Here is a 27834-nt window from a genome sequence, read left to right as displayed (position 1 = left end):
GATTGTATATTTATTATCAATGCGTGACATTGACCAAAAAAAGAAAAAAAAATAATTAAGGTACCGCGGTCAGCCACTCAGACCGAGAAAAAAGAAACTAGTTTTGATTTATAACTTACTTTCATTAAACGTTTTAGTCTATAATATTGCTTTCATTTTTGCCAGCAGTCTTCAAATAGCGGCCTTTTTAGAAAGATTTAAAAGGATTTGTTCCTCAGAAAGAAGTTCCACGGAACACATTCAGGATTTCCGGATTTCACTCGTTTCCTGTCACGCGGGGCTCGTCCCAGAACGCTCGCGGTAAAAATAAGTTCATTACTACTGTTTGCATCCGCCTTATATTAGCCTTTACGGAAACGGGCAAAATATTATTTTGCTTTTACGTTCTGTTTTTGTGGTAGACTGCGAAGTGAGTCCGTACTAGGAGTATTCGCTTCTCTCACGCGTGGATCGCGCGTGTTTCGCGTGTACCGTTCTATTTTCAGTTTATGTCAGTTTACTCGTCCACGAGTTCTGTAGCTCCGTTCACGAGTTCTTGTTTTTAACTTTTTTTCTCCTTCGCTGCCTCTTGGTTTTCCGTTTTCAATGACAATGTGAGACCGGAACAAGCTCCAATACAAGTGCTAAAACCAGCTCTCCACTTCCTGTCGGATTCTATCCGTTTGCGCTCCGAGGACACAATAACCTGCGATCAGGCAATAAACCGCCTGTCGTTCGCGCGACCCGCAAAATAAACCGCCTGTTCTGCAGGTTAACTCAAGAGTTTAGAGTTTTCCGGCTTTACACAGTAGTTCTGCCAGCGCAAGTAACTGGAACATACAAAAAGACCGACGCAAATGTGCACGTTGCAAGCGATCAATTCGGCTTAAGGTCGCAAATGATTTCCTTGCGGACATAAGAATTCCGTTCAGCCACACCTGGTTTTATAGAGACAGATGGCCATGGCGTGACAGCTGGTTTTAAAGCTGTCACAAGAATGTTGTTAATTGACTTTTATTGTCTTCGAGTGCTGCACACCTCACAGCTATTGTTCCCAGAGGAATAAGCAGCCATCTTAATTACTCTGTTACATAAATAAACATTTTTCAGTCACCACTGTATTTACAAATTTTTATAACTCCATTAACAAATTTCTTTGACGCAAAATTATGCTTTCAGTTCTTGGGCCGGAGAACTCGTGAGGTTTTTCTGTCCTTTTTACAGCGCAACAAAACAGTGCGCACTTGAAAGCGACATGAAATTGACAGCAAATTATGTAAATATCAACAATAAATCATAAGAGACCTAATTAGTTAATGAGTACTAAGTATTCTCACGACAGCCAATCAGCGCGCAGGTGCCGGTCTCCCCATGGCGACTGTTTTAGTTTACGTCTGAAGCCAGCAAGCTTGTGGTTACAAGCAATATACATGAAGCCGCAATCTACCGTGAATGTAGACAGATAAGAAATTACCTTAATTACGATTACTGTTTGAGTGAACACTTTGCCTCAAGCTACGGTTTGATTGCGGTTTGTTTTGCAAAATGCCGCAATGGGTTCAACTTCCACCGAATTTGCTTCCCGAGAAACACACAATGGGAAAGTCAATCTATACTACAGATTACTCAAGCAAGAGACCTGGCTTTCAACTTCATCTTCAAAAGACTCGCGGATTTCAAGGAAGCCGACATCATCCACCGGTACCAAAGGTTTGTAGGAGAACCTTATTACATTCTTTTATTTCATCTAAAATTAAGCACAAAGCCGACCGACTCTAAAATTCCAAAATTTCCGCAATGCCCGGCTTCGTATGGCCTTTTTTAGTCTGGTCTTGCGGGCCGTCTTCTCAGTCGCCGTTACATTTAATTTACCGCCCGCCAGGTTATTTACTTATAAAGATATTGATCTGTAATTATATCACTGAGTAAAATGTTGCTTTCTCGTTTTCAGAAGCCTGACAGGAAGACCATGCGAGCGCACCAAACCGGCAATTATCTCAACTTTAAAGAAGATTTTGAGAGAGCATTGTCTACAGTGAACACGGATAAACCACGGGATTTTCGACTTAACGTTGACATAACAACACCCGATGACTCAAAATCTACAGGTACTTTAATTTACTTTTGGCATTCGAAAAGAACGTTCAGTGTATACGGTAATTATTTCATAACGCACAAGTCGACAAATTCACGTCACGAAACTGCAAGGCATTGCGTAAATCCTTAAAAGCCCGTGCAGTGAAAGGTCACAAAAGCAAGATTTCATCTAACACACGCAAAGCTGGAATTTTTAGCTTGAGAGGTTCACCTAAGTTTAATTTTCTTTAAAAATCGTAAAAAAGGCTAAAATTATTTTCCCCCACTCATTTTTACGTATATTCCTGTAGGAACGATTTTAAGCAACTGTGAAGTTTTCGGTCAATGAAGGTAGCAACAATAGTTTGTGTGTAGACAATGCCGCAGCTTAATAGTAGAATTTTAGTGGAATAAAAGTATTAATCCCACAGATGTTAGTCGCACTAAGTTGCGAAGCCACTGTAATCTTCTTGTTTACTTGCATTTTCTTAAACCTTTTGTTCAAAAGAAGGTTTCAAGAGCATACAAGAAACTTTGACCTCTGCAAGTTTGGTTAGTTTAGTTTTTTTTTTGAGTTTCTTTCCGGGAGACCCAGGAATTCACAACTAAGGAATTTGAAACCAATAAATATTTAAAGTATATCTCTTTGTGTAAATGAGACAAACGGGTTCTTTTGCAAATAAAGTTCTTGATATTGTCACCCAAAGTACATTTATAACTTGCGGTTTGTCATTTGTGGTGGCAGCTTGAAAATTAAAAGCGAGCGGGAAGCTGGGAGTCTGGAGACGAGAAGTAGCCCTTACCAATCAAATCTAATGCGAATTGTACGTTGTTTGGGTGCTTTCGAGTTGATTTTTAAAACGGACAGGACACCAAATCTTACAGAAATGCTGTAAGCTGGTTTAGTAAAAATCTGATCAGATATACATGGTTATACCATAACCTAGGAACGAGGGAGAGGAAGTTTCGAGACTGTTGTTGAGTGTAATCACTGAGAAGGCTTGTGTAGCAGTTGTAGACCAGTTCAAACTAAACCAATGACAACACGGCGCTGACCAGTAAGGGATCAGAGCCTGTATACCACATAGAGACAACTGAAGGCATGTCATAAGTGGGTCATAGGTCGAGATGATCACAAGCGAAGATTATACAGTAGCGTTTTTGGATCAGGTTCAAAAATCCCTGGTTCTCCGAGAAAATACAAATAAAAGTTAAAAGCAAAGAGATCAAGAAAAAAAAAAAAGATTTTGTAATCCGGGTCTAATCCGCTTACTTAATTTGTTTGAGTATTTTTTTTCTTATTTATTTATTTTTTTTTACAGCCACCCATTCGGAAAAGGCATTGTTGCAAAAATTCATCGAGCCAACACTGGAACTAGTAGGAGATGCCTGGCGTGGAGAGGTCACATCCACCAAAAGAAATCGAGGTATGATCGCTTTATAAACCGGCAAGAACTTTATTATGCGTGTGTACTATATTGGGATTTTTTGGTAATCGCTCGTTGCGCGTTCGCGTTCATTCTTGTTATGAGGCAAGAAAGTAAGAAACAAAGGCAAACCAACGGACGAAAAAAAAAAATCGAAAGGTGTTATTCTCAAACGTCAAGGAACGCGTTCCAGAATGAATAACCGAAATGTCGCAATTTCTTCCGTTTTTTTATTGTTAAAGTAGATTCCTGTCCCTCTGATAACAAACAGAAAGAACCAATCGGAGTCCGATGCTTAACGTGTTACTGGTGAAAATCGTGGGGCAAATGTTTAAATGGACAAAAAATAAGCATCTCCGTTCTGATTGGATAGGCTACTTTTCTTGCGTTTTTTTGCCCACTATCCGAATAGTAGAGTTCCGCAAACCGGCACGAAATAAAAACAAACACACAAGAACCGCTCCACCGGACTTAACGATTAAATAACAGCAGTTTCTTTCATATTTTTTGTTAGATCGCCTTTACGGTCTGGCTGGACAGAAGGTCGAACTGCATAGCAGGCAAGGAAAACAAGAGGTGAGAAATATGGCTGATGTAAGTCTATCCTTAGTAGTAAGTCATTTTAACATCATTTTTAACTAAAGTGCAGGAAGTGTTTGTTTACGAGAGACTTTCGATTATGATTGTCAACCGTTTTCTCTGTTAGGATTGTTTGGTTCTTTATTTACTTAATCGCTATTGGGAGATCGACGACTAAACTTATAACTCAACTAAGCCGGGTAAATCCAAACTTTAAAGTCAGTTTCAACTCCAAACGATTAATCACTTTACACTGTTTCTTTCAGACAAGAAAGAAGTCTCCTGTTATGCCTGGTGTAAATAACTGGCTGCGGTCTTCAAATGAATATGGTATTTTTTTATTATTACAAAAAATGTGGACTTACGATTCTTTCTTTACAGAATTTTTTTTTTAACACCCAAACCCCTGAAACGTTTTTTAACCAGGCTAATTCCAATTCGTTTGTTTCTTTTTTAGAAAAGGCAGTGGTATACAACTTCATGGATACGTTGAATAAGGCAACATCAAATCCTGTTCCAACACGGCCCAAGGCACCGAGACCTGAGGAGAAGAAAACCTTGAAACCTCAGTTTTCAAAAGAATTGTTTTACCAGCAACGCGCTCAGAGTGCTCGCTCGCAAAGGATGACGGACCGGCCTTCACTCCCTCCGCGTCCAAAGTCTGTTGGGTCAATGAGGTAGGTAAAATATCTATTGAGTTCATTCATCACACAATTGAATTGCCTGAAATTAAAACTTGTCCAATCAAAACTACAACAGCTTTCTATAGGTTGGTTCTTATATGATCGCCCCGATCGTTTCTATCGCATCGATGGTTTGCCAATACTGAAACGATCGAAGCTGATTGGAAGCAATCGGGGGTTGTAAAATGATCCTCCCGATCGCCTGGAATGAGCGAAGACCTACGAAAAACAATCATTTTAGCCCTAGATCCAACACAATGTCATCCTTCAATGAAAGAGCAAAACTCGTTGCCTTGTATCTTCTCCGTTATTGAAGTTTTACAGCGAAGAAGGGAAAGAGAAGCTAGAAGGATAGAACACGGGCGATCCAAGCGATCGTGATCGCCTAAATCGCCCTAGACGTTAGCGATCGTCTGTGTAATGTTCTCATATAATCGCCCTGATGGCAAGAAAAGTTTTTGAAGTGACAGAAGCGATAGAAACGATCGGGGCGATTATATGAGAACCAGCCATATGTCTTTGTTTATATCATTACAATGTAGGGATCCTGTCATGCGCAAACCTCTGATTGATTTTCCGTTTTTTACCGTTAGGGACGAAGATAAGGTTGCCGAGCTAACCGAAAATCAAGTCACGGAACATGCGCACTCCCATCACTTAAATCACACGGAAGGAAAGTGTGAATTTTGTGATTATATGAGAGTAAAAAGGTTACTGGAACACCTTAACAAGTAAGTTATGCGCATTGACGACTTTAATTTCTCTTTAGCGACAGGGTTTCCGAGCATTTTTCGAACTTATCCGAAGATAAACAAAATTTGCCGAAGATTTCCGAAAGAGTTCAGAAGATGCTTCAACTTGCGGATCATTCAGCATTAAAAACTTGCCAGCAAACATGACGTCATCGGTATTTTCACGATTGTTCTTAGCGAAAGAAATCCTTGTAATTTAACAAATTTTGGCCTTACCGTTAAATGTTATTTAGATATTTCTGTTGCTGTCAAATTGCAAAAAAATGCTTAAAAATCATTCCTTCAAAGGGATATCAGCATATATCTGGAGATTTTTCTTCCACAAAAGCAACGTTTTGGATCTTGAAGCAACTTTCGAGCAACTTTTTAAAAAAATTACTAGTCTCGGTCTCCAGGCAATGTTCCTCAACGCGCGCGGAAAGAAACCTCTCTATAACTTAGTGTACAAGAACCGACAAGAAATCGCCTGTTTATACTCCTTAATTGATGGGTTCTTACTAACGTTTTTTTTTTTCATGTTTCAGATACGGATCCCATGGTTTGGGTGATGCGACTCTAAGTCACCTGTTACGTCCTCGTATTGACCCTACATACAACGCGGCATATGAAGATTACGATTACATACATGACAACTCTTTCTTCACCAACACTAACTCACGGGATCGAGGCTACTTCATTATAGCTCCTGATTGGGTATCGGAGAGGAAGGGAGTCATGTCAACTCATTACCAGTGACCAGCGGACGTCTGCTCGCCTGATGATAATCCAGTACTTTTGATTCTAAAAACTGTGGTTGACGTAAATTCAACTAAAAATGAAGGTCTGGATGGTATTACCTCTTCACTAATGAAACTTGTCCAAACCCCTCTCCCCCCTTTCTTCCTTCGCAACGTTTCTTGTTTTGTTTCGTTTGCGTGACTGTTTACGTAACGCCTGCGACGGAGAGTAAATGACAGTCGGGGAAACCAGAAAAAGTTAATGATAAAATCCGGTGTCCGAGACCGGGATGAGCCCGCAGTTCTCGTCTCCTAAGTTGCTAAGCAACTGATCGGGCCATGATGGCTCGACAACTTTCGGAATACTCTCGGGTGCTCGTTTTATTCTTTGATTGGATAATACAAATCGGAAACTAGGAGTGCTTCGACGTAGAATGCCGAAAATTTTCCGAATAACGACACTTTGAAATTTTGACTGCATTTTACTGGGATCGGAAACGCCCCAAAAGGGCCTCGCGCCCAGTGTATTTGAACTGACAACCTCGTTCCCTGTCGTCTTTTATAAAGAAAATAAAAAATGAAATAAAAAAAGATTATGAGGCGTAGGGAAACACGGGAAAGATTTTCTTATAAGAGACGACTGAGTACAGATTATATTAAAATTCCCATCCAGACCTTCAAAATTCAGTTTAAATTTCACTTTTATGGCTTAAATGTTTCTATCTGCTCTAATTCCGCGTAATTTTTTATACTGTCTTGAGCTGCAGATGTTTTATATAGTGAAAATGAAAAAACAGTTTTTAGAGTTAATATATTTCCATCTCTGCAAAAAGTATGTTCTGGAAATGACTGCGATTTTTCAGCACAGATCATCGACTTGTTGGGTTCTGGGTTCTGTTTGATAGGGTTATTTATTTGAAAGATAGATGTAATTATTGACTGTGGAGGGCCTGTGGGAAGCCTCGCACATGATATTTAATAAAGTTTGAGCAACCCCCTATCTGTGCAGATCTATAACTTATCCATAAACCGCCACGTCTTCATTGACTGTACTCAGTATAATATTTTATCTATGGGTATTTAACCTTTTTGAAGCCTGTTGCGATTTTTACAAGTTTTATAGACTGTCCACAGCCATCTTTTTTTTTTTTTTCGATCGATGAGCGAGTCTACAAGTTTTACGGTTGCAGGGACTAAATACAGCGCAATTAGACGCAAATCAGCGCCTCGATACATGTTTGAAGGTAGCCAGCGAACCCAGACGATAACAACAGTCTGCGACGAGTAAAAGCCACGACATAGAAAAGAACTAATGACCAGCTAATCTAATACAGTACTTACCCGCTTATAAGAACCCATTTTTCAAATTTAGCCTAAACGGGCTCTTATGTAAATGGTGCTTAGAGGAATTTTCAGTTCTTAAATAGGTTCTTATTTAGGGCCTGATTACATGAGCCGGGCTGGCCCGGTTAGCCGGGCTGGCTCGGTTTGCCGAGATGACTTTCAGCCCGGTATTACATGAGCCCGGTTAGCCGGGCTGGCCCGGTTTGCCGAGATGACTTTCAGCCTGGTTTCAGCATGAATGATCAGAGCACGAATGATCTTGATCACCTTTTTCCGGCAATTTGGTGGTTAAATTTTTGCACTTATGCAGCTGGATGGGTTACTTTACCTGTACATCTTATTTAGAAGGAGTAGCATTGATTTTTTCGTCGGGTATTGTGCTCGGAAGAGAAATTTAATGCTGGCCCGCTTAGCCGGGCTGGCTCGGTGAACGCGATTACATGGAAAACAGCCCAGCTAGCCGAGATCCCGGCATCGCGATACCGGGATCTCGGCTAACCGGGCTGGCCCGGTTGTCATGTAATCGCGAAGTTGATTTTTGTTGCGTTTAACAGCCGTGCCGAGATCTCGGCAAACCGAGCCAGCCCGGCTCATGTAATCAGGCCCTTAATGAGAAATATATTATACACCTGTGAAGGAGAAGGTGTATATTATACACCTGTGAAGGTGGCATGTATATTAATTTGTATACGTAATTGGACTACATGCTGTCCAATTTGGAAATAATTTGATGAAAAAAATTCCGAGGGCAGCCAAAATTGGACGAGGCCGTAGGCCGAGTCCAATTTGGCTGTCAGAGGAATTTTTTTAATTTAATTATTTCCAAATTAGACAAGCATGTAGTCCGGTTACATATTAATTATATAGCTTTTAGTCAGTCAATCCAGCGTAAATAATAAACTTTTTTATATGTCCAGAGCGGGAAAAACATTCAACAATAGTAGGCATAACACAGCACATGCAACTCACTCAAAGCATTGTCTTCACGAATAAAAATTAAACAAAACAGTGCAATTTTATTCACCTGAGTTTGCGAAGCTTGCTACAAAGTGAGTGAAAACACTGCATCAATCAACGAAAGTCGTAAACAAAGTGTCCGAAGAGCTTTACAACTTCTTGAATCTGACATACTCCTTTCCACTTTTTCGTTCATACTTCATGGCCGTGTTTTCTTTTCGAATTTCAGCATAAACGACAAAGAATTGCATGCAGCTCGTGGCGATGAATATCCGACAGATTTCTTGCTTCCCTTCGCTGCACTTATGTTCACCCAAGTTTTGTACTATTAGAGGCGTTTTGCTCTTAGTTTTTGCTTCTTCTCCTCCTCTGACATCGTAGAAAATTTCTCTTTGTTGTTACTATTGCTGGAAAGCTCAAAAGGAATGGAAAAACGTAGCAAACTTGCCTTAAAAATTCCGCCATTGTCGACTAACAATGCGACAAGTTTACCGGGCTGACGCTATGCTTAAAGTGTATATGACACGAAATGTTTTATTTCGTTTTTTGTTCGTTTAATATGTATAAATAACGGTTTAAGCGTTTAAAATCTTTCAAAATATTTTGAGATGCCTTTTTTCTCGTTCAAAATGCGCGCTATTTTAGCGAAAATTTTGTCATAGCGGCGCGCGGCCAAAAAGTACGTCACGTGACCTTTGTGACGTCTACTTGTTTGATGAATTTTCAAGATGGCTGAGAGTGGAGGGAAACCGATTCGAAGAGGTGGACGATATTGTGTTGCTGGGGCGCCAAACAAACAAAGTTGTAAGAATACAAGTTACACACCGGGTATTAAAATGCACCAGTTCCCAACTGATGCAAAAGTGCGGGCACAATGGGTTAAATTTGTGCAACGCCATCGCGTCGACTTTGGCGAGCCTGTCAACAAACACTCGGCCTTGTGCTCGGCTCACTTTGAGCCGAGCTGTTACTCGACGAGTTTTGGTCTATCATTAGAAGGAATGGAGGAGTGGAAGAGAAACAAAGTTCTAATAAAAGGATCGATCCCGACAAAGCACACCGTTCTGCAGGCAATTCCAGAAGAGCCATCAGATCGTAAAAGGAGACAAGTAAGTAGCTTGTTGTTGTAGCTAAGCTGTTCTTCGCAGTATTGATGCTTTCAGACTGTTTGGTTTCTTGGTGCACAGTTGTACGGATGTAGTTTGTGTTGGCTTTTTCCTTGCCTTTAACATTTGTTTCTGAAACTCACAAATGATTTAGGCTTTTAACAACGACTGTAGATATGCATGCACAAAAGCAACTTGAGCGAACCAGAAACCACAAACAAAAATTTATGTAAATGATAAGCTGTGAATTACTATAATAGAAAGGTAATAGGTTTTCGTATTTTTAGGAATTATAGCTTTAGAAACTTTACTTTTCTCGTGAAAGGAAAGCTTGAGATCGAAAATACAAGCTATAAATGGTGTAATTTATATATAACTAAGGTATTAGCTTTCTGAAAACAGCCCAAACCGAATAAGCTGTAAATTATTTCAGCCAAATGATGTTTTGTTCTTTCTTTGTAGCTGAGGCGTGATGTTCTGTCTGAGTTTGAGCCAAGCTGTGCAAAGAGGAAGAAAAGGTTTCATGCAGAAACATCAACTGCATTGACAGCCATAGATACTGCACCAACAGTGACCACACCAGCAGTAGCCACAGCAACAGTGTCAGCAGCAGTGACAGGTGCAACAGATGCACCAGCGGAGGAGAGTGGAGATACATGTATGGATCTAGAGATCCCATTTGTGCCTACTGACACACCTGAACCAATGCCTACCCCAAGTACTCCTAGCAGTTCTGCTACCCTAGTCGCTGCTGAAACCCCTTTAACATCGTTTTCGACACCATCACTTCAGCCAGACAGTGGGTCTTGTACCAGCTCTGGATTTTGTGGCCACAAGGAAAAGTGTGAAAGGCTGACAAGGACAAACAAAAGATTAAAAAGAAAAATCACCGAATTGAAACAAGACATCAAAAAACTTAAAAGCGTAAGTGGTGCAAAATACATGTAACTATAAGCTATTCATAATATTTACATGACACATGAAGGTGGTCTTTGAAGTTACATGTACATGGCCAGTCATAGGCCAAAATTTGAGAGCTACTTGTCACAATGGCAAGCGTGAATGATTTTTTTGTGTTGTTGTTTTAGTGCTGTGATACACATTGAACTTCATGTTTACCGGTATGTTACTTATCCAAATTTTCAGAAATGAGATGTAATTTTGGCCGGTTGACATTGGTTTTGAACCAGTTAGCCAAACCTAAAAAGATAAATATTTATTGTAGTGACATCTTTTTCAACATCTTTAAATCTTTTTCTTGTTTTCTGTTATAGAAAATTCCTGACACTGAGTCAGAAAATGAAACTACCTGGGAACCTCAAGAAGATGATCAAGACCACTACACCTGGTTTAGCACTGGTCCAGAGACTACTGACAGTGAACCAGTAAAGAATGAAAATGACTGGGATCCACAAGGTGATACTACAGAAAGTGAAGCTACTGAAGAGATCGACAACGATGAAGTGTCAGAGGAATCTTCCCAGCGAGATATCAGGTGGTGTTAGACTTTCTATACCTATATCTATACCATTTTGTTCTTTGTTTAAAATTCAAATAAATTTGTAAATTTATAACAGAATTTTTTCTATCTGAGTCATGGTGAAATTGTATGGGATTGGCAATTTATAGTTGCCAAAGATATTTCTTCACTTAAAATATTATGTTTGTGATAAGATTAGTTGTGTAAATTTTCAAACCAGTTTCATTCTTACAGTTTTGTTTAAGATCATTATTTATGATAAGGAATATGAGACAAAAGAAAATAAAGACAAAATCAACTGGTTTCAAAACTTGTAAACCAATTTATATTATTAAAACACAAAAGCTATGATTTCCTTCTCAGAAATGTTGATATCATAATGTGTTTTTTGAAGATTTTAATTTAATGCCAACCAATTTTTTGCTTTTTCTCAACAGCATTGATCCTGATACACCAGAATATGATGAACCTAAATTCATTGTATTTTATCGAATGCTTCTCAGCCTGTTTACACTGTTTTGCTTTAACTGCAAATGGAACAGTCCATCTGCATCAATGCGACAAGATGGGACCATGGTGACCGTCACCCAGAGTTGTCTGCACTGCAACAAAGAATTTGTGTGGAGGTCCCAGCCACTCATCCTCGGAAAGTACCCTGCTGGGAATATCTTGTTGAGCTTTGGAGTGTTAATGGCTGGAGCATCTATTAACAAAATCTTACTTGTGTTTCGCCATATGGGCCTCTGTGTTTATTCCGCCCGTACCTTTTTCAGGCACCAAAAGTCATTCCTCTTCCCCATTGTGCTTCACTACTGGGAAACTTACCGTGCGGCCCTTATCCAGAAGCTGAAGGGATTGAAAGAGGTAGCATGGAGTGGTGATGGTCGCTTTGACTCAATGGGACATTCTGCTAAATATGGCGTTTACACAATGTTCTGCACAACTTTAATGAAAATTGTTCATTTTGAGTTAGTCCAAGTAAGTGTGCACACCACTGTGTATTGTTTTCAAAATTCCTGGTTAAAAAAAGGGACAACTAAATTCCTGTTTCCAAAAAAGGACAACTAACAAAAGCAAAATTTATTGACCAAGTTTTCCTTTTTTACTCCTCCTAACCTAAAATTCACTTTACCAAACACAAATATAACAGTTGATTAACAAAAGCAAACTGTATCATCAGTAAAGGACACACTCAACATACATTTCCATAATACTGTACCTCATCTATACCAATATCAACAATGCCGTCCTGTTCTATTACTTAGGCCAATGAAGCAGGGAACAGTCCTGGAACTGAAGTAGAAGGGGCAAAGAGATGTTTTCAATATCTTCAGCAGCTTGGTTTGTCAATTTCCATCTTTGTTTCTGACCGCCACAGGAGCATCGCCAAGTGGGTTCGAGAAAACTGTCCCAATACAGTTCACTACTATGATATTTGGCACATAGCGCGTTCAGTGTCAAAAAAGTTGCTTGGTGCCAGTAAAAACAAAGGCTGTGAGGTAATCAAAGACTGGATAAAGGGAGTACGTCGCCACATCTACTGGTGTGCAACATCAACAAAAGCAGGTTTCCAGGCCCTAATAATAGCAAAGTGGAAGTCGTTCATCCGCCATGTTTCAAACAAACATAGCAACCATCCAGATGAACTGTACAAAGAGTGCAACCATGGAGTTCTGGAACCCAGAAGATGGATTAAAGTTGGTAAGAATCCTTTTTGAGGAAGGGGTGGTGGTGGATGGTTAAATACAAAAATTTTAATTATATGTGCCATAACTGAATCAAAATTTCTTCCGGGGGAAGGGGGGGGGGGGGTATGTCAGGGGTGCTTCTTATCCAAAAATCCAAAATATGATATTTTTTTGCAGGACAAACCTAGAATACCTAAAGTTCTGAAACTACAGTTTTTATACTGTCTGAAAGTTGTTTTTATATTTTTTTCTAGGAACTTTGGCATATGACAAGCTAAGTAGCCTGCTGTATAAAACTGCACTTGTCAATGACATCAAGAAGTTATCCCCAGATGCGCAAACAAGTTGCCTAGAAGGCTTCCATGCCACCTTAAATTACTGGCATCCAAAGTTAATTTGTTACTCTTGGATGAGATCTCTCTGTAGGTATGTTTGCACAAAAAAAAGACATGGATGATTATTAGAAAACATACATGTATTGACAGAAATAGTACACAAGAGTCAGTTACTCATAACTACTGTGTACAATATTCACTGGTTTAAATACCGAGACAATCATTTATGCACATCTAAAAGATATTAAATAAACATTTTAACAAAGGTTGCTGCTGAATATAACATGAAATCAAAATGAGGCTATATTGTCACACACTCCATCCTCTCTTTCTTCTCCAGGCACATATTGGCCATCTTGCACTTTAATGAAAACATTCACAGGGAGACACAGGTGTCGAAGGATGGAAAGGAGTACATAAGAGTCACCTATCCAAAGTTCAAACTTGGTGAAGAGGTAGTTCGAGAAGTGGCTTCTCCGCCCACTTACGGTAAGAAATAAACTGCCATGTTAGACTGACTATTTAGTTCAAGTACAAATTTTAAAGGAGCATTTTTGGGATGTCTACATTGTACGTTATAATAGTAACAGAAGGTCATGCATCTCTGTATCATAATTTGTTTATAAATCAAATTGGTAGTAATACTGAATATGACTTATTCTTAGGTTATGTTGACAAGCTGAAACACCTGTTGTTTACTCTACCAAAATGCGAAATGGAGAAGGTATTACAGAAGTACTCTGCAAAGACACCAGAGCCTCTGAATAGGCAGTTCCCGGACAGATTAAGTAAGGAAGAAGCTGTGCTGAGCTTTAAAGCTAGGAAGCAAAAGAAGAAAACTTCACTATTTCCATCAAGTAAGTTTCTAGTTGCAATCCTTATTACCATATGCTGGCTTGAAACAAAAATATTGAGTAAAGTTGAATCGAACTCAAACCTCCAACCAACTAGAACCTTTTCCGATTCGGATCCAGGTTGTTTTCTTACTAATTTTACCCGTGATTGCTCAACTCCAGAAATCTAAAACCTTTTTCGATTTCCCTTGAAGATTCAAGTTATCGAGATTCAACTGTACTGCTTCTCTTGCGGTGTTAAGGACCTCCTAAATGGGACCAACAACAGGACACAACCCAAAAAGAAAACACAAGGCAAAGATTAACTTCATAACAAACTGAAAGTGATTTATTTCAAAAAATCTATAGATGTACACATCTCTGTATATGCTCTCTAAAGTATGCAAATATTGTATTATATCAGCAAATTTTGATCATTATACAGGTGCAGAACAAAGTGTCTTGCAGCAGAATACTGCCAGTTCATCAAGCCGTGGTAGGAAGACAAGTCGCAGAGGACGCCCCAGAAAAAAATGATCTAGAGTTTGTGAATATAGTGTCAATTTTAAATCCCACTCTTTAGAGGGTATGATCTAGTTTTTGTAAAAATGTAGTTTCAATTTTGAAAACCCACTCTTTAGAGGGTATGTTCTAGTTTTTTGTGAATAAAGTTTCTATTTTGAAACTCACTCTTTTGAAGGTATGATCTAGTTTTTGTGAATGAAGTTTTAATTTTGAAACCCACTCTTTAGAGGTGTATGATCACCGTAGTGATTCGATTTAGCGCCCAGGGCGCTTATTTATTTTTGGCACCTCAAAGGAGGGCGCTTATTCATTTTTTGAGAAACCACCAAATGTTCAGAAAATTTGAAAGAAACAAATTGTTCAAAGTTTAGTTACGTTTAAAAGAATTGTTCATTTTAGCAGTGAATATATACATGTATGGTACGATGAATGTTCGTGAGTTTATCTAGTCGACGACATCAGAGGGGGAAGTTATCCAAAATAGACTGAGGGCGCTTATTAGAATGGGGGCGCTTATTGACAAAATCACATTTGAAGGGGCGCTTATTGGAAGGAGGGTGCTAAATCGAATCATTACGGTAGTCTTTGTGAATAAAGTTTCAAATTTGAAACCCACTCTTTAGAGGGTATGATCTTGTTTTTTGTGAATAAGGTTTCAATTTTGAAAACCCACTCCTTAGAGGCTATGATCTAGATTTGGTGAATATTGTCAATTTTTGATCCCACTCTTTAGAGGGTCATAGCAAGTTGTTTTGTTCAAAAAGGCACATCCTATAACACTCAGAGGGATGACAGATTAATAATTTCCTCTGCATTGGGTGGTATAAATACAATGTAATTATTTCCTGTAGCAATCAAATTTATAAATTATTTTTGAATCAAGATAGTCGTTGTTTGCTATTCGCCAAAACAAGTTGTACACATTTTAGTGTAAGGACGTTGTAAATTTTTAATAAACACCAGAAGTCTGCTGGAAGCAGAAAGTGAGTTTACCCAATAGCAAAAAGTTTTTTTTTATTATGTGATTAGTCTGCATTAGAATAAAAAGCCTTGCATATTTAAATTCACAATGGCAACAGTTTTTATTTACTTTCTTACAGTGTAAAAATTTGTAAGTAAATGCGGATCTATGCTATGTACATGTAAACAGCTTTACAGGAATAAGGTTTCAATTTATAGGAATTCTTACTCAATGTTCTGGTCTTTGATTCTTAAAATAAATTGTGTTGAACGTTGAAAAAAATGATTTGTTCTTTGGGGATTACTTCTCCCTTTCCAGAGCAGTGGCATACCCTCTTGACTGATTGGATGGGTATTTCTTTCTTATGCTGTGGTATACACAAGCTGGCAAGGGCCTGGTATTCTCCCATCCCATATAGCCACAAAGCCATCTCACAGTCCACCTGTAGGCAACAGCTCTAACAAACCTAGAAAGAAAACAAATAATATGCATGTGTAATTGAAGTACAAACAGTTTGAAATGGTTCGCGCGACTAGAATGCAGAAAAAACTCTTCGATCGTATGAGAACGCTTGCTACGCAGGACACGGCTGATAAAGGAATTATTCCCGAAATGTTTTGCCTCACTCTGACCTTGGCACTTTCAAAACACGTACAGTTGAATCCCGATATCTCGAAACTTCAAGGAAAATAAAAAGAAGGTTCGAGACATCGGCAGTTTGAGTTTCGCGGGTAAAATTAGAAAGAAAACAACCTGAAGGGGAATCGAGTAAGCGAGAGGTTCGAGTTTGAGATTCTACTGTGCAATCAACTTGTTTAGTTGCCGTAACGTTTTGAAGCATAGAGGTCGAAAAAATATAGCGTATCTTCATGAGTTAAGTTGTCAAGTAAGTGTAGCATCCCAGGTGTTCTGAACGAAGACGAAATCGAGTAGAAACTGTAGTTTACTCTTGTAATAATATACTGTAGAACAACTTACTCGTTTTGTGATGCCCCGCCACGACGCCGATATGATTTGCCGCAAGTGTCGCGTAGTAGTGGAGCGACTTGGAGAAGTACAGCCCTGTTAGTAATGGCATCGAAGTCTTCGTGCTTCGTAATGCATTTTATCCTTTCTATTGATCCGTCAAAAAGCATCTTGCTCGATGAACTGACCACTTCTCTGCAACATCGGTACTCCAGCGAACCAACCAAGGTTTCATCAGAACAAAGCTCACAGCAACACCTGAACAAGGAAAAAAGGAAAGTCAAGAAAGTCTTATCTTTCGGAATAAATAGTATTTTAGAAAATAATATGACTTACCATGAATCAACGCTCACAGCTTTCTCGTATCTAGCTTCAAGGACGGCAGGAGAAAGTCCATCGGGATCTGCTTCATCTTCGTCCATACTCGTGTCTTCATCATCTGTATTGGCGAGTGGTTCGTCTCTATACGGACTTATTCGGCCTTCCACGATTCCCCACTCTTCTCCTGACTCTTCCAGTTCTTCACTTTCTTCGGCACTTTCTACAGGGTCGTAGGAACTACTTGTATCTGTGTCACTGGACATTTTTATGCTCACAACCAAGCGAAGTTTCACCTCTGTTCTTGCTTAACAGCTGACTGACTTACAAACAAGTATACGTCACCATAGCGTCACCAGGCGGTAAACTCGTTCCCAGTCCCCGACAAAATTTTAAGCTAAATTCTGCGACATTTCGGAGGCAAAAAATGACGGAAAAAATTTTTTTTGGCAAATTTTAACTATGAATCCTTTATCTAAGCATATCAACGAAAGAAAAAAGCCAATAAAAAATTTCGTGTCATATACACTTTAATGCTAATTGGCTGATATCCGTAATATGTCGCTTTTCCTTCGATTTGATTGGCTGAGACAAAACTGTCCAATTTTTCTTAAATTGGACAGTTTGTGCATTTTACCTGAAAGTCCTATTCGAAACTATCCAAATTTAATCCCAAATTGGACAGTTCTCAGAAATTAAGGAAAAATAGCTGCGCTGACAATATAGGATTTACTGACAGCTATATAATTAAATGCCAAAACAGGCCTGGCCTTTAGACAGTACAGTATGTGGCCATGACCCATTTTAGTAGATATTTTAATTCTCAGTATCAGGCTAAAAGTTGATTTAATGATATATATCTAATGAAATATATACATATATGAAGATTTTTTTAGGTTAATTTCTATAAGAACCTTTCTATAAGAACCTGTTTCAAATTTTAGGCTAAATAGGTTTTTATGTAAATGGGGTCTAAATTGATATTTTTAGGCTAACAGGTTCTTAAATTGCAGGTTCTAATAAGCGGGTAAGTACTGTAGTCTGAGTTCGCAGCTCACTGTTTATGACAAAGTGCTAAGTCGCAGAAATATTTTCCAAGTTGCGTTTGCCAAACTGTGATTGCTTTCGGTCGTACATGTCATTAGCCACTGGGGAAGGAGCAGGTTGCGCGCCCAACAACACACGATTCAATCCACGCCATCAATTCACTAGCACCAAAGACCTTTTATTTTGTTTTTCTCTTACGCCGATTACGACCATTATTATAGATTCCTGGTCGGGTAAAAACTAAAGAAAAAATGAATTCATTTCTTGGAGTTACATTAAAAAAAGGCGTCAATAGTATAGGGTGATCTTTGTTTACGTTCGTGATTTTGATCCCTTCAATAAAGCATAACGGTACAAACGGGGAGGGCTCATCCTAAGTGTGAGAACCTGTAAAACTCACCAGTGATGTAAAACAAAGAACGACCAAGACAACAGAGAACCTCGAATTATTCTAAAACAGGGAAACAATAGCTCCAAAACAAAGAAAAAGATCACAGGTTCTTACACCGAGCTTAACCCACGGAGAGACATGTCACAGAGACAAAAGCCACGTTAAAGCGCATAAATGTTGGATGTTTGGGTTGTATCGTTTCAAGAAGATTTTCAACCGTTTCCTTTCATGCTCAGCACAATGTTTTTTTTTTTCCTACCGTATGAATTTCTAAATGAAAACAAAGATCACCCTGCAGTGCCAGGCAAACGCGAAGCTATAAGCTAATCGCGTCTCATCTTAGACTGAGAGCAGTCGGTCCGAGTCGCGTAAGTGGAAATGTTGTAATTTCTTTCGCGCGCTAGGAAACGATGAAAAATGCTCGCAGTCTGGTCTCGTCCAATCACCAGCCGTCGTGCCAGGACTGCGCGCCATGCTTTACAGCGTCTCTATTTTCCCGCCTTGACTTTGTCACCGCAGACGCTTCGCCTCGCTTTCTTCTGCGGATGTCTCTCTGTTTCTTATCCAAACTCTTTTTAACTCTAGTTCTAATCTCTCTCGAGTCCATCGATGACGTAGTCACAGAACTTGATTGACTTCTGACGTCATCCTCCAGGTTCCTTTCGGTCACGTGACTCTTGGTGTCACGATACGGCCTGTGAAGTTTATTTTGATTGCTTAGCTCTTCTAGTTCACAGTCCTCGCTCGGAAGCTGCTCTGACTTATCTTCCAGAGTCTTGCTCTGTTCCTTTTGTTGCCTGTCAGGGTTTTCTTCGCAATCCTCCACGTCGCCGTCCATCTTTTGCTGTTCATTAGAGAGGTCATGTTCAGGACTGCGAGGTTCCTCCGCGTTATCTAAGACAAAATGTGAGTGGTTATTATTGTACGATTAGCAATGCCTCAGCATTTGATTTCACTGGGGAGCTTAAAGCAATGACGACGGCGACGCCGACGACAACGCCTCGTGATCAAGAATCTATTTCTTACTTGAGAATCTCACGATTCTCCAGGGATATTCAGTGTATCTATTGGTTTAGGAACTAGCTCCAGCTGAATAGGTAAAAAAAAGCTGCGAACCTTCATACGTTCGCGACCTTTTTACTCCCTACACTCCACTTCGTCAGCTACGCTCATCTTCAAAATACCTTCTTTCTATTCCGCATTTTAATTTGAAAACATATGGCGCAAGATCTTTCTCCGTGGCAGCTCCTACACTCTGGAATACTCTACCTTCTGACATTAAGAACAGCTCCTCAGTGTCCCTTTTTAAACATAAACCTAAAACTTTCCTTTTTAAAAAAGCATTTTTATAACTTTTTAGCAACATTTTTTATTAGTCTAAGATTTTAAGCATTTTTTGTAACCTTTTAACTATTTTTATATTTATTTTTTTTAATAGTGTTTTTAATATTTTTAACGTTACTTCTGTAAAGCGCTTTTAAACTTTTAGGATATTGACGCTATATAAATATTTTATTAATATTATTATTAACCCCAAATAGAAATACGAGTTCTCGTTCACGTTGTCGTCGTAGTTTGCTTAAGCTCCCTTCTAACCAGTGCTGGTCAATACCGCGTGCTGCCGTACAAAACACACTCACCTGCGTCGCTGTCTTCGTCTTCGTCTTCACTTTCATCATTTTCTGGTTCTTGAGCTTGCGATGGATCTCTTTCTTCATCATCTTTGCTACTTTCCGATGAAGCCTTCAAGTCAGCTGCAGCCTGCCAAGGGAAATAACACATGGCGAATTCTAATGAGTACTCGCCACTAAGACCACAGCATCCGATCCCGATACAAATCAACAGAGAACCAAGCTTGTGAGCAAGCTATCTGCGGTGGCTCATTACAAAAACATGTTACTGAAGGTTTAGAATCAGTAACGATGTGACACGAAGAGACGTCAATTTATTAATAAATGATCTCTGAATTATTGGTAGAAGAGAGATAAAGTCTATAGGAACTTTGTCTGACCCTACATGTACATACCGTACAATGCTGGTTATAAGCCCTGGGCTTATAAAACTTCGTATTAGAGTTTTGGTTGGCCTTAGCAACGGATGGGCTTTATCCGGGGGGGGGGGGGGGGCTCATACATGTAAGCGGGATAATAGCCTGCGTAGCTGGCGGTTTTGTTGGGGTTCAAAGCGCACACAAGCAAGCGGCGAAGCCGCGAATTTAAACACAACAAACCTTGCTTGTGTGCGCTTTAAACCCAACAAAACAGCCAGCTACGCAGGCTAGCGGAATAAAAAAAAAAACGTTTCGAAACGAGCCACGGCAGTTATGATCGAACTACATTTAATAAGCCATAATAAAGCAACATTTAGCCCTGTTCAGTACTGTCATCCAGCAGAGTGGGGGGCTTATATTTTTTGGGTGGTCTTATAACCGGATGCATTTTTCTTGTTTCTGGATAGATGGGCTTATAGCCAGGGGGCCTTATAACCGGAATTTTACGGTATTTTAGCATTTAGACTACTCGGGGCTTGAGAGTCAATATATCATTTACAGAAAGATTAAGTCAGAGAAGGTCAGTATTATACAGTGTACCCTCGCAACTCGCAAGTGGCCTTGTACTCTATAGTTTAGTCAGCCGGATGTTCCCTTACCTCTCCTGAACCACCTTCCTTTCCCCTCCCCCACCTAAATTTCTCTCCCTTATTACTAGTTTGGTATCCGGTCACCTCGCCACCAACCAACTCGCCACCAAACCTGGTGTATTCCTCGTTCTTTAATCCATGAGCCGCGGTGACTTCGCTTAGTGGCGAGTTGGTTGGTGGCGAGATTGCTTGGTGGTGAGGTGACCGGCATTCACTAGTTTGGTACCGTAAAATTTCGGTTATAAGCCCTGGGCTTATACAACTTCGTAAGGGTTTTTGGGTGGGCTTATAAGTGGAGGGGCTTATATCCGGGAGGGCTTATAAGCGGAATAAAAAATACGTTCCGAAACGGACCACGGGAGTGTTGATCGAAATACGTTTTTAAGTTAAAAACGCATAATAAAGCAACATTTAGCCCTGTTCAGTACTGTCATCCGGCAGAGGGGGGCTTATATCCGGGGGGGGCTTATAATTGGATGTATTTTTTGTTTCCAGGTAGATGGGCCTATAACCGGGGGGGCTTATAACCGGAATTTTACGGTATGTTTGGTACATACGTGTTCCATACCTCATCAAACGAGTCGGACATATCTCGCGTGAAACCGCTGGCCGCCACTTCAACATCCAAGTTGTGAAGTCGTCTATTGGGAAATAAAAAGTAAATAAAGGTCTTGTAATAAAATACAAGTACATTTACATGTTCATGTGGTTGTTACTAACTCAATAATGACACAACTAGATATTGAAAAGTAAACTGAAAAATTTGACACAATCACGCCTCAAGGAACACGCTTCTTCGCCGTTAACACTAGATACCTGTGGCATTTATGCACCACGGAGTCCATAGAACCATTTCTCACTATTGAATCATTGTCTTATTTACTAAAGCTGGCAGCTGCTAAGTGCAAGCAATTGATTTTTATTTTATTTTCATAAGGAAATGCTGACCACAGTTTCTTTTCTTCTGCTGGTGTTTTTTTTGTTTGTTAAAAAACAAATCTAAATGTTGTTTATATCGGTCATGCATTTAGCTTCATACTCTCTCTCACATACACCCCACTTAGCCTGCGAATACAGCCGCCTCTCATCGCTCCCAGCCGGTTTGGCGTTTTGGGAGCGAAGAGAGGTGGCTGTATTCGCAGGCTACAACCAACTAAGTCGTTTAAAAACACTCACTTGACGTCTGCAAATCGAGGATAGAGTTCACTCTCGTAAGAAAATCGCCGAAGAAAGAAGTCTCTAATACACTGTACATCCCGGTCAAAATACCTTGAATGTAAAACGGGAAATAAAAAATAACCTAAGAAAGAATTACAGTGTTACATCTTTACATGCAGAAGACATTTTGTTAATTATTAGGGATGTCCTACTTAATGGTATACATGTAATTTTTTTTCTCACGGGCGCTATAAAAAGTAAAATTTTAAAATGTGAAATAATCACTTTTTTTCTCATTTTCGCAATCTTGAATTTATCAAGATATAATATTACATGTGGCTAACTGAAATTTAGGCAAGGTTAAACTCGAGACAATATTTGCTGGCCAGCGGCTGCTCCCCTGAAGTTGGGGCGGCCTCAGGGTTTATTCAGGGGTTTTAGTAAATTTCCAGCTCTCCTGTGAAGGTCAAGCCATTTCGCTCGCGTTGCCATTTGAGCAAGTCCGCCTTTTTCGCCATTTGTTCCCACCCACCCTAATCCATAGGTAAGTACTGGTAAGTATCAAGTTTTTGCCTTCCACTGAGTTTCCTCTCTCAGTGTGACGGTGTCTGGTGGTTGCCGCTCCCAGGGTTGTCATGGTTACCATCGCGCTTGCTGGCAGCTCCCACATAGTCTCAGGCTCCATCCCCACACTCATCTATCAGTGATGAGTTTAACGGTACGGTAAGGGAGGGATGAGTGAGGTTTTTTTAAAACCTACACTCACTTCATTTACAAGTGTGCTTTGCAACAATGTCTCAACAGTAGGAATTAGTGGGTTTGGAGAGCAAAAAAAATATAGGATAATAATATAAATGTATATGAAAAACTGTCTAAGGCACAAATTAAAAAAGATTTACTCACCATTGTGCATTAGGATGGGAAATTGACACCATTTGTGGAAAATCAATAACTGTCACTTTATCACTATCATTGATAATCAAGTTAAATTCATTGAAATCACAGTGAATCAATCCATAGCTTCCAAGTTGTACAATTAACTCCATCAAGTCATTGTATAATGCTGACGGATCTGTCACATCATGAACTTGACACCTTGTGACAAATAGAGACAGTCTGTCAGCAAGGGCACTCTGTCATACCACCAATGTAAAGGTTAACTGTATGTTTGATACCCTTTTATGTACATGTGTCTGAAGCACCTCCCCCCCCCCTCCACACCACCCCAATAGAACCCCTCAAAGGCAGAGCCTGGAGCACTGGAGTCTTTCTGAAGAGATCCCCCAACAACCCATCACACCAAACAAAGTTACCAATTCAAGCTTTAGGATGGAATTAACATCATCATAATCAACATAGTTTTCTCCCTTATTAATAAATTTTACTGCACGTTGTCTATACTGTACTGGCCAATTTGTATGGCCTTTAACTACAGTACAATCCCAATTTCTTGAACCCTCAGTTTCTAGTAACTCCCATTTTCTCGAACAAATTTTAGTTTCCCTTGGATAGTACTTCTCTGTAATTTTACCCTCAATTTCTTGAATGCCCTAATTTCTCGAAGCAATTTTTGTTTCCCCTGAAGGTTCGATAAAATTAAGATTCTGCTGTAGTTTAACAGTTAAACCTAATTCTACAAAGTCCTATGATCACAGTGAAAGAAGTGAACTGTGATGTTAATTAAAACTTACAGTGGGTGTCCGTCCACAAGTTCCATAACTACAGCATGACGATTGAAGTCAATTGGCCTTGGGACAGGATAACCATTGTCATGAAGAGCCTGGAATGAACACAAAGCAAATGACTTCCTTTTCTAAACTTAAAATTTGATTCTACAGAAGCAGCCAGACAGATCTACATGATGAACTGACTAATGACCAAAATCCAGTTCACACATCTTTAAACTACAGTCGAACCTTTATTGAATGGCCACCCATTAAGTGGCCACCCCCTATTAAACAGTTATCAAAGTCCCAAAAGCATTGCCAGTAACATACTGTAAATATAAAACCCTTATTTAGCTGCCACCTCAAAGATATATATTGTATAAATATGTACAATCACTTGAATCTCAAAGGAAAACTCTCCAAAAAAGAGACGAAACAAACCTTCATGTAAGCATATTCTTTAACAGCTGCAAGGCGTGAGAGATATAACCATGAGACATTCTTACGATGTTTCATGTAATCTCGCTTCTCCTTGAGCTTACGAAAAGATGTCCGTCCAAGTCTGTTGTGAAAATACATGTAATTAACTGAATGAAGTTCTGAATGTTTAAAACCTTGACTACTAAAAATAAATTAAAGGAATCTACAATTTGTATGCCTTTGATCTTTACAGTTCTACTACAAGGGTATTACAAGAACAAATGAGTTAAATAGAAATATCATTTTCAAAAAACTGTTTTTCAATATTATGACAGAAAAGACCTGTGTAATTTGAGAGCATGCTGGTTGTCTTCTTCATCAGCAATAATATAAATATCTGCAGGTAAGAAAATAACAATAGAACAATTGGTACAATCACAAGACATGAAATGTAGACCCTTACTCAAAAATCTATATAATCTAAATCTTTCTAAGCAATGCTTGGGTGAATTTCAAATTAAGTATTAATACATGTTAATTAATAGTACATGCACAGCGTTTTCATTAAGAATTATAATAGCAGGAGAATAGTGTAAGGTAACCGGAGTAAGGTAACTGGAGAATGATTTTTAAAGGTTCCGCAACGAAAAAAAAAAATAGCTACAGGCCTTTGAAATTTAGCCGGAGAATTCTACGTGGTAACCGGAGAATTCTCCGATCTCCGATGCCTAATGAACACCCTGCATGCAGTTAAGCACTATCAAAGACATTAATCCAATGGCTGGCCATGTACTAAGAATGGATCCAGCTTGTATCCCTAAGGTTGCCCAGCACTGGACACTACCTGGCAAAAGGAAACCTGGTTGGCTAAAAACCACCTGATGCTGAACTGTCATGGCTGAGCTCAGTGAGGTAAAACTCACACAGGGATGTCGCTAAGCACCGGCTACCAGCTAATTTCACTGGCTGAAAGAGAACTTTAGTCCGGCTGAAATTTCACATGAAAACAAAGACTTGGGCAAACTTTTAGAGCCACCAAGGCCAGAAAAGCCTTTCTTAGCTACATCCCTGCTCACATGGGTCAATTAAGGCATGACATGTTGCACAAAACAGGGCTAAATGGAAGAGATTGTTGTTGCCTTATGTCCCACTGGGGATGAAAAGGATAAAGTACAGAAAAATGTTCATACACAAAACTGTAATAACATTATCCCCCACTCCCCCTTTGCCAACAGAATGGTCAGTATTGACTGTCGTAAGAACACTGCACAACTTCATTGCAGTCAGCTGTATTAGCCAAATGAACTCAAATTAAAGATCCTTGAACAGCAGTTTACATGTACCTGTAAAACAAAATCACACACACTTACCAGACTCCTTGCCGACACCAATCTGATTCCCAACTGACTGGACACTCCCTCTTGTAGTCAGTGCCTTCAGTGCCAGGTAATCATATCCACTGAATGTAAGTCTGTAACCTTCAACTATAAACATTAAAAATAGGAAATCAGTGGATAAAGCTGATAATTAAGCCATGGTAAAGAAGATTATTTAAACAAGTAATATAATTATATGGGGCCACCTGCTTTACACACCATAAGGAAATATCCTTCATCGTGCAGCATACTTAATATGGTTTGTTATACTCACTCCCAAAATTTGTTTGTGGAATTTGCTTTTAGCAGGCGACCAAATTCGATGCGACGAGCTTACAAAGCCCTGACTTAAAGATCAAATGTTTCCATCAAATATTGTTTTGGTTGTTTATTCCAGACCGACAAAAGCTTAGATTGTGTGACAATTACATGCAAGTCTGTAGATGCTGCAAAAGATGTCACGCAGGCTCTGCGGTTGACACATTCTAATTAGCTTATAACTGATACTCTTAGGTCCAGGCCAAACGTTGAACTTCACATGAAATGAACCAAACTGAGCAAATTAAGTTCATAATAAGTTTGACTGAATTAAGATCGACCAACATGACAACATGACTGTTCTATCCGTCTGCTGAAGACGGATAGAAAGCGTGAAGATTGACTGTGGGACAAAGGTCAATCTTTTCATGAAACGAACTTAATAAATAAATTTTAAATTAGTTTGTTAATGTATTTTTAGCCTCAAAATATTTGATCTTGCTGCTCTGAAATTAGTTCGACAGTCAGTTTCACTAATTCTGTTTGACGTTTGACCCAACGGCTGAGCTTTACCTGTTTGGGTCGACCAAAACTGCAAATCATTTATTTTGTCTAATGCAAAGTTCAACATTTGGCCTGGGCCTTAGCGGTCTAAAAACTTATGTTGAATTTTTTTTTGTTCTTAAAACACTTAGTGTTTTAAGTTTTTAAAATAATTTTCTTGGAAAATCAGATATACTGTAAAGACCCTGTAAACTATAAAAAATCTTTTACTTGGCTTGAAAATTTTTTTTTTTGAAAAAATCACCCCTTGAAGGTATACAGTAACCTTAAGCACATTAGCATTACTTGATGTTTTATCAAGCCTATAAAATTGCTCTGATATATTTATTATTTCCCAGTATTATCTCACCTCGACCAGACTTCTCATAGCAGACTAATTTGTGTTTTGAGAGCTCACGAAGGATCTTGTGAGAGCCGCCATGTTTCAGATCAGCTATAGAAGCTACAAGAACTGTAGGAACCAGCTCATGGTTTTTCATACCCATTTCAACCTACAAAAAAATATATAAACTAATTAACACCAATCACAATTTGTGCCAAAAATTGTGCAGTGCTATGGGCAAGACTGATGTGAGCTGTTCAGAAAGGGCCATCTAGTACAGCATACTTGTATAATACAGAGATTTTTAATATAAAAAAAAAAAAAAAAAAACAAAAATCCGGCTCTGCTACTCAGTGACCAAGCTTACAGAGCTTACTGTATCTTCATTGATACAAATGTAATAAGCACATTATTCTAATAGAATGCTGTTAGGGTGTTAATAATATTATACACTGCTGTTTATTTTGACGAGATACTAAATATATTAAAGTAAGCTAGATTAAAATCCAGCAACAGGAACTTGAGTTCTCATTACTCATGCTTATAAACAAGAGCATTCCAATCCAAATTCGCAGCTCGACTCGATAAATCAGATGTTTTTTGTCGGGGGATCTCACTTACAACACATAACAAATGTTTTAAAATGCATAAGTTTACATCTTCGTTCGACCATGTGCATATCTAGAACTAAACTTCACACTTACCGCGGTCAGCACTCTGAATTCCTCGGAAGATAGGTACCGTAGCATCGATACATTTAGTTTACCCATATTTACGTGTTGTGTTTTTAGATTTTTACATGTTCTGATACGAGCAAAACACTAAAACATGTGTTGAAAGTCACTTCACACATTGAGAAGAAGAAAACTTTCAGGTTCTTTGGCGCCCGTTGTATGCTGCGCTGACCTCTGTTGCGCAACAACTTGGACCCAGGGCCTCACTTCCTTTTCCATCACAAGAATGCCACACCACAGGCCTCCCTAGCTCACGATTAGAAAGCAAAGGGACTCAGATCTAGAGAAGGGGATTACAGTGGTGGTGCAAAAAGCCAAAAACGGCGCAAATAACCAAAAACCACAACGGACACACAAGCGGTAACTTTAGTTTATTTAACTACGTAAGATATGTAGTTATTTCAAAGTATTTAGCGTGTTCTAAATTAACGATTTTTTATTCCCCATACAAATTCTTAACGGTTCTCGCCTTCCCGGAGTAACCTAATAGCTCGCCAGCTGAAAGGTCACGTTCCGATTCACACAATTCCGT

At 39.2% G+C, this 27834-nt stretch overlaps 5 protein-coding genes across 5 annotated transcripts in view; 3 read left to right on the top strand and 2 right to left on the bottom strand.

The window, feature by feature from the left end:
- Positions 1-1382: 1382 nt before the first annotated feature.
- On the top strand, positions 1383-7214 carry LOC144652526 (uncharacterized). The gene is made up of 8 exons (XM_078512568.1): positions 1383-1689; positions 1931-2087; positions 3378-3482; positions 3997-4058; positions 4328-4391; positions 4519-4738; positions 5338-5475; positions 6021-7214. The coding sequence occupies exons 1-8, from the start codon at positions 1525-1527 to the stop codon at positions 6229-6231; spliced, it is 1122 nt and encodes a 373-aa protein (XP_078368694.1). The 5' UTR covers positions 1383-1524; the 3' UTR covers positions 6232-7214.
- Positions 7215-9128: 1914 nt separating this feature from the next.
- Positions 9129-15076, top strand: LOC144652520 (uncharacterized). The gene is made up of 9 exons (XM_078512553.1): positions 9129-9622; positions 10082-10543; positions 10894-11114; positions 11537-12077; positions 12365-12800; positions 13042-13213; positions 13463-13611; positions 13788-13979; positions 14401-15076. The coding sequence occupies exons 1-9, from the start codon at positions 9242-9244 to the stop codon at positions 14490-14492; spliced, it is 2646 nt and encodes an 881-aa protein (XP_078368679.1). The 5' UTR covers positions 9129-9241; the 3' UTR covers positions 14493-15076.
- A 606-nt stretch (positions 15077-15682) lies between these two features.
- Positions 15683-17225, bottom strand: LOC144648056 (uncharacterized). The gene is made up of 3 exons (XM_078507700.1): positions 16744-17225; positions 16420-16665; positions 15683-15907 (listed from the first exon to the last, which is right to left on the bottom strand). The coding sequence occupies exons 1-3, from the start codon at positions 16989-16991 to the stop codon at positions 15742-15744; spliced, it is 660 nt and encodes a 219-aa protein (XP_078363826.1). The 5' UTR covers positions 16992-17225; the 3' UTR covers positions 15683-15741.
- Positions 17226-17929: 704 nt separating this feature from the next.
- Positions 17930-27440, bottom strand: LOC144657736 (uncharacterized). Its single transcript, XM_078518111.1, has 11 exons — positions 27273-27440; positions 26596-26737; positions 25419-25532; positions 24391-24445; positions 24070-24190; positions 23653-23741; positions 22865-23056; positions 21980-22072; positions 21372-21444; positions 19804-19924; positions 17930-19057 (listed from the first exon to the last, which is right to left on the bottom strand). The coding sequence occupies exons 1-11, from the start codon at positions 27336-27338 to the stop codon at positions 18606-18608; spliced, it is 1518 nt and encodes a 505-aa protein (XP_078374237.1). The 5' UTR covers positions 27339-27440; the 3' UTR covers positions 17930-18605.
- Positions 27441-27554: 114 nt separating this feature from the next.
- Positions 27555-27834, top strand: part of LOC144658569 (uncharacterized) — a 60630-nt gene continuing 60350 nt past the window's right edge. The window contains exon 1 of the mRNA XM_078519121.1: positions 27555-27662. The gene's annotated coding sequence lies outside the window, so the exon portion shown is untranslated. The remainder of the gene's footprint in view (positions 27663-27834) is intronic.

This window comes from Oculina patagonica, chromosome 1 (assembly GCF_052425735.1).
Source record: "Oculina patagonica isolate OP01 chromosome 1, crgOcupat, whole genome shotgun sequence".
Taxonomy (NCBI): Eukaryota; Metazoa; Cnidaria; class Anthozoa; order Scleractinia; family Oculinidae; genus Oculina; species Oculina patagonica.
This window is presented reverse-complemented; position numbering and strand designations above follow the sequence as displayed.

Coding starts and splice junctions, on each gene's coding strand:
- LOC144652520 (XM_078512553.1), top strand. CDS start 9,242: ATGGCTGAGAGTGGAGGGAAACCGATTCGAAGAGGTGGACGATATTGT. Junction 11,115..11,536: donor TCTTCCCAGCGAGATATCAG/GTGGTGTTAGAC, acceptor TTTTCTCAACAG/CATTGATCCTGATACACCAG. Junction 13,980..14,400: donor AACTTCACTATTTCCATCAA/GTAAGTTTCTAG, acceptor ATCATTATACAG/GTGCAGAACAAAGTGTCTTG.
- LOC144652526 (XM_078512568.1), top strand. CDS start 1,525: ATGCCGCAATGGGTTCAACTTCCACCGAATTTGCTTCCCGAGAAACAC. Junction 4,392..4,518: donor GCGGTCTTCAAATGAATATG/GTATTTTTTTAT, acceptor TTTCTTTTTTAG/AAAAGGCAGTGGTATACAAC. Junction 4,739..5,337: donor AAGTCTGTTGGGTCAATGAG/GTAGGTAAAATA, acceptor TTTTACCGTTAG/GGACGAAGATAAGGTTGCCG.
- LOC144657736 (XM_078518111.1), bottom strand. CDS start 27,338: ATGGGTAAACTAAATGTATCGATGCTACGGTACCTATCTTCCGAGGAA. Junction 26,738..27,272: donor AATTCAGAGTGCTGACCGCG/GTAAGTGTGAAG, acceptor ATTTTTTTGTAG/GTTGAAATGGGTATGAAAAA. Junction 23,057..23,652: donor CTTGTGGACGGACACCCACT/GTAAGTTTTAAT, acceptor ATTTGTCACAAG/GTGTCAAGTTCATGATGTGA.
- LOC144648056 (XM_078507700.1), bottom strand. CDS start 16,991: ATGTCCAGTGACACAGATACAAGTAGTTCCTACGACCCTGTAGAAAGT. Junction 16,666..16,743: donor GCTGTGAGCGTTGATTCATG/GTAAGTCATATT, acceptor TTCCTTGTTCAG/GTGTTGCTGTGAGCTTTGTT. Junction 15,908..16,419: donor GGCGGGGCATCACAAAACGA/GTAAGTTGTTCT, acceptor TTTTCTTTCTAG/GTTTGTTAGAGCTGTTGCCT.